The sequence below is a fragment of the Colletotrichum spaethianum genome (genome assembly GCF_022836535.1).
Source record: "Colletotrichum spaethianum MAFF 239500 DNA, contig18, whole genome shotgun sequence".
In the NCBI taxonomy this organism is placed as follows: Eukaryota; Fungi; Ascomycota; class Sordariomycetes; order Glomerellales; family Glomerellaceae; genus Colletotrichum; species Colletotrichum spaethianum.
The window spans coordinates 136,357-150,087 of record NW_026054788.1 but is presented as its reverse complement, the minus strand read 5'-3'; the positions used below and the strand labels follow the sequence as shown (position 1 = coordinate 150,087).

General features: G+C 55.4%; 6 protein-coding genes across 6 annotated transcripts; 3 read left to right on the top strand and 3 right to left on the bottom strand.

Moving 5' to 3' along the window:
- Positions 1-276: 276 nt before the first annotated feature.
- ColSpa_07145 (meiotic coiled-coil protein 2) lies at positions 277-2,882 on the top strand (the record flags this gene model as incomplete). The annotated part of the gene is made up of 5 exons (XM_049273357.1): positions 277-384; positions 501-1,601; positions 1,665-2,291; positions 2,350-2,583; positions 2,643-2,882. 5 exons carry the CDS (start codon positions 277-279, stop codon positions 2,880-2,882), a joined length of 2,310 nt encoding a protein of 769 aa, XP_049129314.1.
- A 765-nt stretch (positions 2,883-3,647) lies between these two features.
- ColSpa_07144 (uncharacterized protein) lies at positions 3,648-4,575 on the bottom strand (the record flags this gene model as incomplete). Its single annotated transcript, XM_049273356.1, has 3 exons — positions 3,648-3,821; positions 3,884-4,408; positions 4,471-4,575. The coding sequence occupies 3 exons, from the start codon at positions 4,573-4,575 to the stop codon at positions 3,648-3,650; spliced, it is 804 nt and encodes a 267-aa protein (XP_049129313.1).
- A 1,760-nt stretch (positions 4,576-6,335) lies between these two features.
- On the bottom strand, positions 6,336-7,990 carry ColSpa_07143 (ribosomal lysine N-methyltransferase 4; the record flags this gene model as incomplete). The annotated part of the gene is made up of 5 exons (XM_049273355.1): positions 6,336-6,412; positions 6,463-6,766; positions 6,824-7,087; positions 7,272-7,427; positions 7,616-7,990. 5 exons carry the CDS (start codon positions 7,988-7,990, stop codon positions 6,336-6,338), a joined length of 1,176 nt encoding a protein of 391 aa, XP_049129312.1.
- Positions 7,991-10,061: 2,071 nt separating this feature from the next.
- ColSpa_07142 (DNA-directed RNA polymerase III subunit rpc9) lies at positions 10,062-10,611 on the top strand (the record flags this gene model as incomplete). Its single annotated transcript, XM_049273354.1, has 2 exons — positions 10,062-10,196; positions 10,309-10,611. The coding sequence occupies 2 exons, from the start codon at positions 10,062-10,064 to the stop codon at positions 10,609-10,611; spliced, it is 438 nt and encodes a 145-aa protein (XP_049129311.1).
- Positions 10,612-10,729: 118 nt separating this feature from the next.
- ColSpa_07141 (GTP-binding protein RHO2) lies at positions 10,730-11,414 on the bottom strand (the record flags this gene model as incomplete). Its single annotated transcript, XM_049273353.1, has 3 exons — positions 10,730-11,011; positions 11,067-11,280; positions 11,347-11,414. 3 exons carry the CDS (start codon positions 11,412-11,414, stop codon positions 10,730-10,732), a joined length of 564 nt encoding a protein of 187 aa, XP_049129310.1.
- Positions 11,415-12,090: 676 nt separating this feature from the next.
- ColSpa_07140 (putative tRNA-splicing endonuclease subunit tsp-1) lies at positions 12,091-13,719 on the top strand (the record flags this gene model as incomplete). Its single annotated transcript, XM_049273352.1, has 1 exon — positions 12,091-13,719. The coding sequence occupies one exon, from the start codon at positions 12,091-12,093 to the stop codon at positions 13,717-13,719; it is 1,629 nt and encodes a 542-aa protein (XP_049129309.1).
- Between the last annotated feature and the right edge of the window lie 12 nt (positions 13,720-13,731).

The window sequence follows — 13,731 nt, the reverse complement described above, 5'->3', positions numbered from 1 at the left end:
TGCCTGCCTCCTTCCTTACGGTGCCTTCTGCTCCTTCCTCCTTCTATTTCATCTCCTCTCCTACAATCCTCACGACCAAATCCTTCTTCTGCTCTTCACCCTTCACTACTACAAACTCCTCCCTCTACGGTAGAGAAGAAATCCCATCAACACTCCTTCATCTGCGATCCCTTACAAAGGAATCTTTCTCATCTTGTCTGCCACCTTTCGGCAATACCCCGTCCTATTTACTGCAAAGTATCGACCCTTCAATAAGACATTGTACTCAACGCCACGATGTCTACACCTCCCTCTACGGGTGTTACCCCCAAGCGAGGCTCTCCGGGGGTTTCGAAGACTATCGTGCAGGATAACATCAAGCAGTCTCCCGAGATAGCTGCCAATGTACGTCAAATCTCTTGTCGCTCGTCGTCCCACTGGGCCGTCGGCTGCCTCAGTGGCTCAGGTCCTGATGCTGCGATCAAATTAGTTTCCGAGAGGGATGATCAAGCTGACAATAGTTAAAGGATGCCCCTGCCTTCAAGCACAAGCCGGCCGTCATAACTCTTGCTACGTCCAAGCTTGTAAATCAGAACACTCTTAAGGTTGGTTCTTCCACCCGCCATCTGCCGCCTCGCTCACAGCGACGACAGAAGAAGACCAATCAGGAGTCGGCCACTATTGCTGGCACAAACCCAATGGACATGCTGCTCGCCAAGTTGTCAGAGCAGCAAGCCGCTCTTGAACAGCAGAATGAGGCTTTGAAGAGTTCTGATGACAATAGCTTGTACACGCGAGGCTTTGACCAGGCTCCCTCAACCACCAACTCCGTCCCCATCACCCCCGCGACGGACTCGTTCCCAACGACTGCCCCTACCACCCGTCCGGCCAGTGCCGCCCTTGAGGAGAACCACGGCAACATGGAAGAGGTTCTCCGGCTCAAGATGGAGCTTGCCCGAGCCCAGAACAAGATCTCTCGCCTCGACCACGAGCTTGCGCAATCGCGCTCCGTCAAGCAGGAGGACGATATCATGGCGCAACCCTCGGTTCGCTCCGGTATGTTCGGGGCTGAGAACGCTTGGGGCCCTAATGATGACAGCTCTTCGGACGCTGGCGTGCCTTCTGTCGGCGGGTTTGGCCGTTCCCGCACTGCCTGGGCTAGTCACAGAGGCCCACCTCCCTTTTCCAACCACATCATGCCCACACCCTCTTCCGATTCGCAGTCAGCTGGAGGTGATTGGTATGGCGGTAGCCGTGGTGGCTTCAACCAGGGCTACATGGATCCTGCTGGCCCGTACTCCATGGCGGATAGTTACCGAGGCGATCGGATGAGCCATGACACTGAGATGTTCTCTCGGCCCCCTAGCAGTCGCCGGAACAATCGTTTCGACAACAGTCGGTGGCCTTCCCCCCAGCCTTACGGTGGATCCAGCTTTGGTGGACAGAACTATGGTGGGTTCACGCCCTCACCTGCGCCGTTCGAGGCCATGAGCGGAGGACCCAGCAGCACCTCCGGCAATATGGGTTCTGGCATGTACCAGGGTTACAACCAGCAACCTATTGGCACTCAGCTTTCGCCTCACGCAACCGAGTTCACCACCGGTGACGGATGGAAGACTGAGGTACGTTGGGACAAACAGAGTATATAACCAAGGTCCAGCAAGCTGACTTGTGAACTTGAACAGAGCATCGTTACCGAGGGTCAGACATACCTCCCGACCACTGAGCCTCTCAACTATCGCCGGCTGTTGGATCGCAATGTCAACTGCAACTGGAAGTACATCGTGGACAAGATTGTCTGCAACAACGACCAGCAAGCGTCCATCTTTCTGCAGCAGAAGCTCAAGGTCGGCACACCGGACCAAAAGTACGAGATTGTGGAAGCCATCGTCGCTCAAGCCTACCCTCTCATGGTCAATCGTTTCGGCAACTTTCTCGTTCAACGTTGTTTCGAGCATGGGACCCCCGAGCAAGTCATCAAGATCGCCGAGGCCATTCGAGGCAACACACTCAACCTTTCTATGGATCCTTTCGGATGTCATGTCGTTCAGAAGGCATTTGACTCTGTGCCCGAGGACTACAAGGCTATCATGGTTCACGAACTCCTTCGTAGAATCCCCGAAACTGTCATTCATCGATATGCTTGCCACGTCTGGCAAAAGCTCTTCGAGCTTCGCTGGTCCGAGTCTCCTCCTCAAATCATGAAGTTCGTCAACGACGCTCTGCGAGGCATGTGGCACGAGGTTGCCTTAGGTGAGACTGGCAGCTTAGTTGTCCAGAACATTTTCGAGAACTGTCTCGAGGAAGACAAGGTATGTTGTCATATTTTTTTTCTATTCTAGGAGGTACAGTGCTTACCAGTTGTCCTAGCGTCCTTGCATCGAGGAGGTCCTTGCCAACATCGACATTGTGGCACATGGCCAGTTTGGAAACTGGTGCATCCAGCACATCTGCGAGCATGGCGCGCCCGCTGATCGCAGCCGTGCTATTGATCACGTCATTCGTTACGCTGCCGAGTACAGCACCGACCAGTACGCCTCCAAGGTTGTCGAGAAGTGCCTCAAGATTGGCGGTGGAGAATTCCTCAGTCGTTACCTCGACCGAGTCTGTGAGGGACGAGTTGATCGCCCCGTATCCCCCTTGTTGACATTGCCAGCGACCAGTACGGCAACTACCTCATTCAGTACATCCTTACCCACGCTGGCATGCAGCACCGTGAGGTGGTCGCTGCCCACATTCGCAAGCACATGGTGTCTCTTCGGGGATCCAAATTCGGCTCTCGTGTCGGCATGCTTTGCACCAATCCAGCTGTAGCGACACGCCCTGGCCCTGGAGTTGGTCCTAGCATGAACCGGATGGGCGCTGGTTCTCGCTACAGTGGTGGTGGTAGCGGCTACCGTTGAATCCTGTCACGAACGCTCTACCCTGTCACGATCAACCATCAACTGTTCTCACTCCTTTTATGGTGTCTCTTTTTCCTAACTCTTCGACCCTTCCGTCGATTTTCCTTAACTCTGACGAAGTCGCTGCACAACCCCATTTGTCCGCGCTCACGAAACATTTTCCTCGGCCATTAATTTACAGATCAACTGTCATCCTACGCTCGGCAGGTTATCACTTGTCTGAGTGCATTGGACACAACATGGTTATGGATTTTGCAATATGGACGGCGTGCGTCAGTGCAACACCCTAACTTGGGTGTCGGCCTTGCACCACGAAGCCCAGCCAAAATGCTCTCATTTATGCATGGCGGTTCATCGACACATCCGGGTATTCCTTTGATGCGTCCTCAGTTTACTGTATCAGTCAGCTGGACGAATCGGATAAGCGCGAGGATGGACAAACAAGCAAGCATGGAATATCAGAAAGACAACGGCAATGACTGTATGTAGTATGTATCACATTCCAGAGACTTTGGAGTGTGGCTTAGTCCAGATTGGACAGCATCTGTGGCAGTCCTCAATCAGCCGTTAGATAGTTTCCCTAAAATGTGTCCCTTGAGAGTCTCTGTTTCCTCAAATAGCTCATTCATAAGACACGAACTTTCCCTTGGGCTTCTTTTTCGCCTCTCGTCAATGTTCCAACGCCGTTATTTCACTTTGATATCATCCTTTTCTACCAAACGCCGCACTCATGACTCGAAATAATCCAGGCATGTCTTTACGGGCTCACGTCTCTTTAGTTGCAGCTTCGGCCACAGGTGCTGCTACCTCGTCCAATGGCGGAAATTCGGCATCAACCACGGAAGGCGTCACGGCCGCGTCCGTGGCGGTTTCTGGAGCCGGTAAATCCTTCTCCCAAGGTTTCTTTGGCACCGCACGTTTCCCAAACGGTTTGACAGACTAGAGAGTCAGCCGGCAATGAGACGAAAAGAGGGGTTCAAAGAGAGGTTGAGAAAGCCTACCGCGTCTCTGACGACCGTGTCCGGGATCTGTCTGATGCCAGGGATCGGGATGCCCTTTTGGATCATCTCAAGCATCTGCGCGAAGCCCATCGGGTACGCGGGCTCATCGCCCCCTTCGCCTGGGGCGTCTGCTTGAGAGGGTGGTTTGCGCTCGACGTAGAGGTCTGCTTTTGGGGCGGCTGCTTGCCACGATGGCGCCGGTCCGGCAGCGGCGGCGGACTCTTCCTTTACCTTGCCAGTGCTCAAGCCGCTGAGTTTCGAGGTCAGGTCCGGGACGTCGCTGCTGCCTGCTGTTGTGGGAGTGGTGGCGGTGCCTTGTGTGTTCTGTGACTTGTATTCCTCGGGCAGAATGTCGGGAGGCGTATAGCCCGGGTGCCTCGCGAGCCAGTCCTTGTACCGCGCGAAGTCGATGGTGACGCCGATGCGCTGGGCGTAGTAGAAGACCCGGGCATGGACGGCGAGGTCGGAGGGGCTGCCCTGGGGGTTTTCGATGTTTGGGTCGCCGAGGATTGCGTTTAGGCCGGACTGGCGGTGGGTTAGTACCTCTACATAGATGGGAGCGGTGATGCGCCCAGGAGGAACAGTACCATGAACGCCTTGTCCTTCTTCCAGGGGTACGTGTCGAAGGCCTTGAACATGCCGTCCTCGTCTGTGATGGCGCGGATGCGCTCTGCGCCAGAGAGCGTCGCCATTGTGGGTCTCAATTGCAGTCTGTCGGAACTGGGGGGATTGACACGGTTCGGTAGGAGAGGATCTCGGGTCTTTGTTGACTGACACCGATGCCGAGGTGTAGTTGGGATTGAGCATCCACCACCCCCGGGAAGAGCTCGGGGTCGGCGGGGTGAGCTTGGCTGCCGATAAGATAAGCGACCGGTACCCCGCGAAACGGGCTTGGTGGGGCCGCGGGACTTGAGGGTGTTTCTTGGCTTGGAGAAGCTGGTGGTTGGCTACGCCATCCTTGTTTGTGTTTTACCTCAACGAGACATCTGTGGAAGCTCGATTCTTCTGTAAATAGTATATGGTGAAGTTACCGGACCAGTCTTTGCTTATTCTGCACGCCCGCCCTTGGAAGCACTCTGGAACTGGTTTGTGTTGCTCAAGTTGAGGATAAACACTGGGTGGGATCTCTCCAAACGCTCCGTAGTCCAATGTCTTGACGCATGATGTCCAACGCCGGCGGTTGATTGTTATACTTATAACATCACTCGACCCAGCCCATGTCTCAATATGTTCGGTCGATAGTTCAGTGTCCAAATAGACAGATATATCACAGCAGTCAACGAAACACTGCTAAGACAGATGCCTACCTCTCTTGTCTCACACCTTGTGAAATATGCAACTGGGCCGAAAACTCCTAGTACAATCAAACTGTACTTTGTGCGATTCTCCAGTGACAGCGCCATACAGGCTTGGCAGTTGACGACCCAGTGATTCGGTTTCAAGGCTACTTTCACAGATAGGGGCCCTAGATTATGGGCTGCTTGTCCTTGAAAGTAGCCGCGCACAATCCCAGAGACCCAACAGCCCACACCCCTTAATGTTTTCTCTACACTGAGCATCAGCTGAGCCAGACGCGGAAGAGAAGCAATGCTCCTAACCAAGTTAACCATGAAAATGAGATCACCGATGACAATCTTTCCTGAAGCTCTGAAGAAGGCTCGACCAAGGCTGCAGAGACTTGGAAAGGTGACTCCACCGGTTAGAAACTCAAGCTGGGGACGTCATGAAGGCAACTTCTCAGAACCACTGACGACATCAAAGGCACAGCACATTCAAACTGACAGAGGTTTCGCACATCTTAATTGCTAGATTTTCTAGTCTATCTTACGTGTCACGATGATCTACGAGCACACTCACGGTGCACGAGCGGCGAGGCTGTTTTCTACGGTGATTTTCTTGTTACGCGTGGACGGGAAGTGACAAGACTACGGCGCACCCACTTCTCCACTGCCTCCCCACATGCGAGTCCCTAAATTATCAAGGAAAGAGCCCAAATTCGCAGAGAGTGAAAAGAGACAAGTGTGTGTTTGTGACCCATGAAGACTTGGAAAGTTTTGTGTATAGCAAAGCCGCCGAATCGAGCCAACACCGCTCTTCGGGTCCGCTGTACAAAGAGCCCCCATCGCTACGGATGAGGTCCTATGTAACTCCTTCTTGTGTGTTGTGTGTTTTTGTGTAGCAATATGGCAAGCCAGATGGGGCTGCCTACGAACCGCTCTGTTTCCCGCGGGAAACGAGCTGGTATGTGGTGGATGATCCGGTAAAAAAGGGAAAACGTCTAGAATGTCCATGGCGGAAAAAGATGCCGCACTCGACCACCCCCTCCCTGTGCTGAACGCCTGTAAAAGCAACAACCACGGTTGCTGAAATTTCCCTAGAAGCAGTTGTTGGAATCCAATAAACCCTCCGATGCAAAAGCCGATGTTCTTTTCAACGCCATGTGATGATGCTTTTAGTTGTGCTGGAAAAGGACGCTGATGGACTCGCCGTGGTGAACACGGCGAATCGCCTCCGCGAAGACGGGAGAGACTACCGCAGTTTAGCAAAAGTTTAGACAGGCAGGGCAGCGGAGAACTCACCGTCCAGGTACTCGAGCTTGGGGCAGACCCGCATGTGGTCTCGCTGAGGGACCGTGTTGGTGACGACCATCTTGTCGATGGCCGAGGCGTTGATGCGCGGGATGGCGTCACCGCTGAGAATGCCGTGGGTCAAGAGGGCATAGATGTGAGTAGCACCCTCCTTCTTGAGCAGCTTGGCAGCTCTGGTGATGGTGTTGCCGGTGTCGATGAGATCGTCGACGAGGATACAGACCTTGTCCTTGACATCGCCCACCAGCATCATGCTGGCGTTGCGCTGCTCGGTGTACTTGGTCGGGCGTCGCTCCTGAAGAAGAAAACATATGAATTCTGTACCTTCTCTCACGGAAACTCAATGACCTACCTTGTGAATCAGGGCAAAGGCCATGTCCAGCTCATCGGCAATGGCAGTGGCGCGCTTGGCACCACCGGCGTCGGGGCTGATGACAACGGCATCCTTGTAGTTGGGGATGTTCTGCTGGATGTATCTCTTGATGAGGGGCTTGCCGTACAAGTTGTCGACGGGGACGTCGAAGAAGCCCTGGTATTGAGGATCGTGGAGATCCATCCTGCAATCATTAGCAATTGCTTCTTCAAGAAGCAATAGAGAAATGCAGGCAGGGCGGAGCTACGAGGTAGCTTTGGTAGAGTTGGCAACAAAGACTCAGGCGCAAGAAAGCACATCACGCCAGGGAAGGTGAGGGAGTAAACCTACGTGATCTGTGTACTTGTTAGCTTTGTGCCCAACGTTCAAGTAACACCGGGCGCATGCTTTCACGCATTGCCCAGGTTTGTTCTTTGGGGAAACATACCACATGGTCCGCTCCAGCGCAGGTCAAGAGGTCTGCGACCAGAGTGCCAGCTTGAGCAACCCACTGCTTGTAGCCGGGCTTGGACTGGAAGCCGTTGATCTGGTTCTGGTTCTCGTAGTCGTGGGTGGTGTAGCTGAACTGCGAGGAAACAGAGTCCTGGTGGGGGCGGCCGTTGCTGTTGCCATTGGTCTTGTGCTCGCCGTTCTTGAAGTAGTCGGATGATCCGTTCATGCCGTTGGTTCGCTCCTCATTGAGCTTACTCTTGGCCAGCTTGGAGGCAATGCCGTCGATGCCGTTGGGGAGGCCAACACTGCGCGCAATGCCAGGGCCGGGGTGGCAGGCACACTCTCGAAGGTGTAGTTCTTGGAGGCTTCGGTTGTTGACTTCGAGAGGGGCGCGCCGGCCTTCTTATAGGGGACGTCGGGTTGTCTCGAGTACGGGAACAGAGGCATGACGGCAGTGACTCTCTTGGCAGAGCCGGTCTTGCAGGCAGAGATCATAATGCACAGGTCCATGAAGCCGTCGTTGACGGAGCCGGAAGCAGTCTGGATGATAAAGACATCCTTGCCACGTACGGAGTCTTTGATCTCACAGCGACTCTCGCCGACCGAGAACTTGCTGAGAACGCGCTCGCAAGGGTTCAGGCCCAGGTTGTTGCAGACGCTGTTGACCAGCTCGGGGTGGGTGTTACCACCAAGCACAATAATATTGCGGACCATGGTGGGTATTGGTGAGGTCTCTTGTGTGGGATAGTTGTGTTGTCGGACGGAAAGGGTATGTATATATTTTTTCTCGTTCGGGCGAAACCGGTAATGTTCGAGGTTGAAGTTCGGCACCTCGTTTGGGCTGAGACTGGGGTTGGTTGAAGAAGAAGAGGCGTCAAAGCCTGAGCTGCGATTTTATAGTACGCAGGTTGGGGAATCGAGGGTTTGTGGAGATAGGTAGGTGCGAGTAAGGGTACGAGGGTGGGATGTCGTGTGCGGGTTGGAGGATCGCGAGCGAAAGAGCCGGTGTCGGGTTCGCTCGAGACGTCAAAAATCTGCTAGTGGGGTGTAGGGCGACGTCACAGGGGACTGGAATGTGCCGAGGCCGAGGGTATGCGCAGAGTTGAATTGGGAATAGAGTAGCAATGCCAAAGGGGATTGAGGGCAAACGACGAGGTGAGAGGGGAAGGCCTCTGAGGTTGCGATCACAACGGGAGCATGACGAGCAAGCTCAAGAGGAGAGGGAGGAGGGAAGAAAAAAGCTGGTTAGCGGGGGAGTTCTCTGAAGCTGGGGTTGTCGAGAAGTTGTAAAGGAAAATCTCTTAGTGGATAAGTTTGTTTGGGATTGGTAGGAATCGGGGTTGGGTGCGGTCGCCGTGCCATGTGGGTTTTGGGGGTGGTGGGTGGGAATGTTTCTTGGTGGGGTGGAAAGAGAGATTGCACAGGGTGAATGCACAGGGTGGCCAGGCCTAGACTTGGCCTTTTTAGGTTAAGACGCGCGCCGTGGGTGTGTTTCTCATGACTCCGAGACCTTCTGGCCATGCACTGTGTTTTTCGGCCTGTTGCCGGGCTGCCCAGACATGCCGAGCCTCATGGAGAGTGCCGCAGACCGGCGGCGGGGATACCTACCAGTACCTGGCCTGGGGGCGAGAACCGTGACAATGGCTCAGCAGCACGAACTTCTGCAATACAGTGCCGAGACAAATTCTTCGTACAGGGAGGTTTGCATGGGATTCGTGCAACAGTCAATGATGATGATGCACCACCGCCTGTGACTCTTTTCTGAAATCCGATTTGTGATGTGGTCAATCTGCAGTCCCATCCTACAAGTCTAACTGCCTTATGATTGCCCATTCCCTTCAATGTACACCTGGAAGAAAAAATACCGCTCATATCAAGTAACGGTCGCATGATACTAGCAGTCACCCAGCCAGGCGAGGTGCAGAAGGGAGCGCCGGCGTCTTCTGAATCGAAAGCCGCCAATGCTTCCCCCCCCTCTCATTGCGCAATTCCAGATCCGGTACGTACTTCGCGACATTTTAGCACATGGCAAAGTGGGGGACTGGGCTTCGTGATTGGTGCCTTGGGCGGTCTCGCTGCAGCCGCTTTTTTTTCTGCTTGTTACCACCTTCTGGTCTCGCAGGTGGTCTGCCAACTGTGACAACCGCGGGGCACCTCTATCTACAAAAAAAGAAATTTGCGACAGAACTTCTGTGCAGTCACGCTTTTTGCTTCAAACTCATAGAAAAAGTACTTTCGTACATTTTCGCTTCGCTCACCTCGCCTTGCTTCGTCTACCTCGCCTTGCTTCGTCTACCTCGCCTTGCTTCGTCTTGCCTCGTCGTTTGCTTAGACTCCCCTACTCAACTTGTGTACATGCACTGCTGGGCTGACCCTGACTTTTGCACGACAGAGTCCACATTGCCCTGTGTTTCTATTATTTTCGCCTCGAGAGCCATTTGAGCCCTTGTCAAGAAAAGAGGGCCACCTTGGGCGTCGGCTCCCTCAAGGTTGTGTGACTCGACCTGTCAACTCCCGGCCTATCCAGTGCACCTGTTTGGTTCCGTTCTCTGAGTGACAAGGGGACGTTGTTGGCCTAGCCTCACCTTGCACACCGACACGACAAATTTCAGCAAACACCAAGCGCAGCCTGCATTTCCGCACCTTTGCAATCTTGCAGCACCATTTGCCGATACCCCGTTACCAGTGCTCCCACGCTGAATAAACCAACCGCCTCACGCTCGCTCACCTACTTTTGCCGCTGGGATCGCGACCCGGTTCTCAACTCGCCAAGCTTACCTTCACGATGAAGATCCTTGAGGCTCAGTCAGCCGTTCTGACCAACTACGAGGTCTATCAGCACTTGACGGAACGCAAGCTCGGCCAGAAGAAGCGTGGAGAGCGCCGCGGCCCTGGCAACCTTGAGGCCCTGGCAAGAGAGGTGAGGTTCCGAATTTTCATCTTTGCTATCTCTATGCAACCGAAAAACAATCCAATGAGATTTGGGTATCTGCTCTTGTGTAATAGACCCGTTACTGACTTATCCGGTCTAGCTCCTCCAATACCTGCGCACACCACCCAACCCGTTGAGCCAGGACCCCATCACCTATCAGCCGGGCTGCATCCCCCAGCTCTTGGAGAAGCTCCGTCCCTATGACCTGGCCAAGGGCGAGGTCATCATGATCCTCAACCTCCGTCCCGCGTCCGTCGCTGCGCTGAACACCGTCATTGAAGAGATGTCGGAGCGCTTCGACGAGAACCAGCAGGAGGAAATGGTCAACATCATTGCCGAAGTCCTCGGCACATTTCCTCAAGAGGAGGCACAGGAGGAGGCCGGCGACGAGGGTGCTGCTTAGGAGGGCATCCCCGACCGCACTCTGCAATGCAATCCAGATCGCGCCGAGCCTTCCAATGTTGCCTCCCCTTCTCGGCAGAGAAGCTCGTCGACGATCAACTGACAGAAGACGATGAATTTTACATGACGATACATCCGCCTTCGCTCTGTCCACCCTCTGCCTTGCGCGTCAGCACCGCCGTTTTGCAGATGTCCTCGAACGCCAGCTTGATGAGCTCTCCAGTCACTGCCGAGCACTCCATGTATCTATCTATGCGCATCTCCTGCGCCTGCTGGTAGGCTTCTTGGGGGTAGATGATGCCGTTGGGGTCATCTTCGGATCTCAGATCTCGTTTGAGACCCAACATGAGAATGGGCAGACGATCGGGTCTGCGGAAGGACAGTTTCACCTCCTTGAGCCACTATCTCGGACATCAGAACATGGGGCATGAAGAATTGAAGAGACGAGGGACTTACATGTCTCCGCATGTTGATGAGACTGAGCCGCTGGCTGATGTCGTAGCATAAGATGACGATGTCGGGGTCAAGGAGCTTCCAGTTTTCGGGGCTATTTGTATCATAGAACTCCAAACGGTATGGGTTTTGGCCAAGCTTAATCTCGAAGATGAATGGTTGATCAATGTCTCTAAGCAGAGTAATGGGACCGGTTCCTTCACCGGCACTCAGCCGTCTACTCAGGGGCAACGCGACATTAGCTGTGGCTCCTCACGTCGGATTCTCACGAGGGCATACGGACGAGATGAACGACGTCTTTCCACATTTCTCATCACCAACTAGCAAGATCCTGATTGCGTCTCCGTCCATGTTGAATGAGCAACGCCTATTGCGGTAATCCGAATGGCCGTCGTGTGACGTTTTGATAGCGGATGTCTGGGGGACAAATGGCGCAGCGCCTGGGCCAGACCTGAGGTGAGGTAGGTTAAAGTAGCCAAGACCCCAGGAAACACAGTCTACGCACTGCCCATCCCGCTCCCACCAGCTCCATCAAATCGGTTCGGCGTTCTCCATCAGGGAGTGAGGAGTGGGGACCACCGCCACACAGCACAAGCCACACACTGTTTTCCGACAGGGCGAAAAAAAGTTTGGAGACGAAGAAGAAAAAAAAAAAGCGATGCGCCAAAAGTTGCCCATGACTGTGACTGCTGAAGTGCCCCTCCAAAGTGGCAGCTAAGAGGTACCCGCATGGTGGTGGTCTAAAAGCCGACCCCTCCAAAATTCAGACTCATATGAGAAAGGAGAGGGCTTTATGAAGCCCTTACATGAAATATTAAGGGGCCTCCGTCTGCAAAGCCCGCGAAGCCCACGTCTGATCCTATCCAGACGCTCCGTTGGGCTCTTACACGACTGTCAAAGGATTTTGCCCGTACAACCCCATAGTCAACGGAGCCATCACCACCATCTCACTCACCGGCCTCTCATTCACACCTACTGCACTTCTCCAGCAACAACACGGCGCCTGAGCACCGCTCTCATCGCAAAAATGGTTGATACGAGCGGGAGGTACCACTCATGGGAGAAGGATCGTCTTATTGCACGCATAAGACAACTCGAGCACGAGCTGGAAAAGCGGAACGATGCCTCTTCATCCAAGCCCACCGGGGCCGGCTCCGGCTCCGGCACGGCGACGCCAGACACCGCCCCGCCCCCGGCGAAGAAGCGCAAGAAGGACGCCAAGAAGATGGACGCTTCTCGGTACTCGACCCGCTTCATCGCCCTCAAGCTCGCGTACTTGGGCAAGCGCTACGGCGGCTTCGAGTACGCCACGTCGGCGAGCCTGCCGACCATCGAGGGCGAGCTGTGGAACGCGCTGACAAAGGCGTGCCTCATCTTCCCCGAGGACCCGGACGTCGTCAACTTCGACTGCTGCGAGTACTCCAAGTGTGGGCGGACGGACCGTGGCGTCAGCGCCTTTGGCCAGGTCATCGGGTTGAGGGTGCGGAGTAACAAGCCGCTGCCCAAGAAGCCGGAGGAGGAAGCCATTGCCGAGGCGGAAGGGGACACGGCGATGGAGGGGACCGCTGAGAAAGCCGAAGAGGACAAGAAGAAGCAGAAGCAGGAAAAGAAGCCCGCCAAGGAGTGGGACGACATCAACGACGAGATCCAGTACGTCAAGGTCCTCAACCGCCTCCTCCCCGACGACATCCGCATCATCGCCTGGTGCCCGTCGCCGCCGCCGGACTTTTCTGCGCGCTTCTCCTGTGAGGAACGGCAGTACCGCTACTTCTTCACCCAGCCGGCCTTCACCCCCACGGCCGCGACCGTCGACGGCACGCCGGACGGCATGAGGGAAGGGTACCTCGACATCGACGCCATGAACGAGGCGGCGCGGCGCTTCGTCGGCAACCACGACTTCCGCAACTTTTGCAAGGTCGACGGCAGCAAGCAGATCACAAACTTTGAGCGGCGCATGTTCGAGGCTGGCGTCGAGGAGGTCCGGGACGTCGGCTCGGCGCTGCCGTACCTGGGGCTCAGCGCCGCCGACGGCAGCAAGCTGCCCAAGGTGTACTCGTTCAACATCCGCGGCACGGCGTTCCTGTGGCACCAGATCCGGCACATGGTGACGATCCTCTTCCTCGTGGGCCAGCGCCTCGAGAAGCCGGAGATCATCACGCAGCTCCTCGACGTCGACAAGTCGCCCCGCAAGCCCAACTACGACCTCGCGCACGAGACGCCCCTCGTCCTCTGGAACTGCGTGTTCCCTGGCGACGGCGACAGCCGCACGCCGGCCGAGGCCGCCAACGCGCTGCGCTGGGTGTACGGCGAGGCCGACGTCGTCGAGAGCCTGTGGGCGCACTACCGCGACAAGAAGATGGACGAGCTGCTGGCCAACCGGCTGCTGGACCTCGTCTCGGGCCAGGTGCAGGGCACCGAGGCCAAGGCCAAGGGGAAGCGGGTGTTCCAGGGGGGCCACGAGGGGAAGCTCGCGGGCGGCTACGTGCCCATCGCCAAGAAGCAGCTGACGCCGACGCCGGAGGAGATCAACAACCGGTGGGCGCAGCGCAAGGGGTTCAAGAACTCTGACGAGATGAGGGAGTCCAAGAACTGGAGGAAGGTGATCAAGGACGCCAAGCAGGCGGGTGCCGCCGCGGTAGGGGGTGGGGACGAATAAGCCGTAGACATG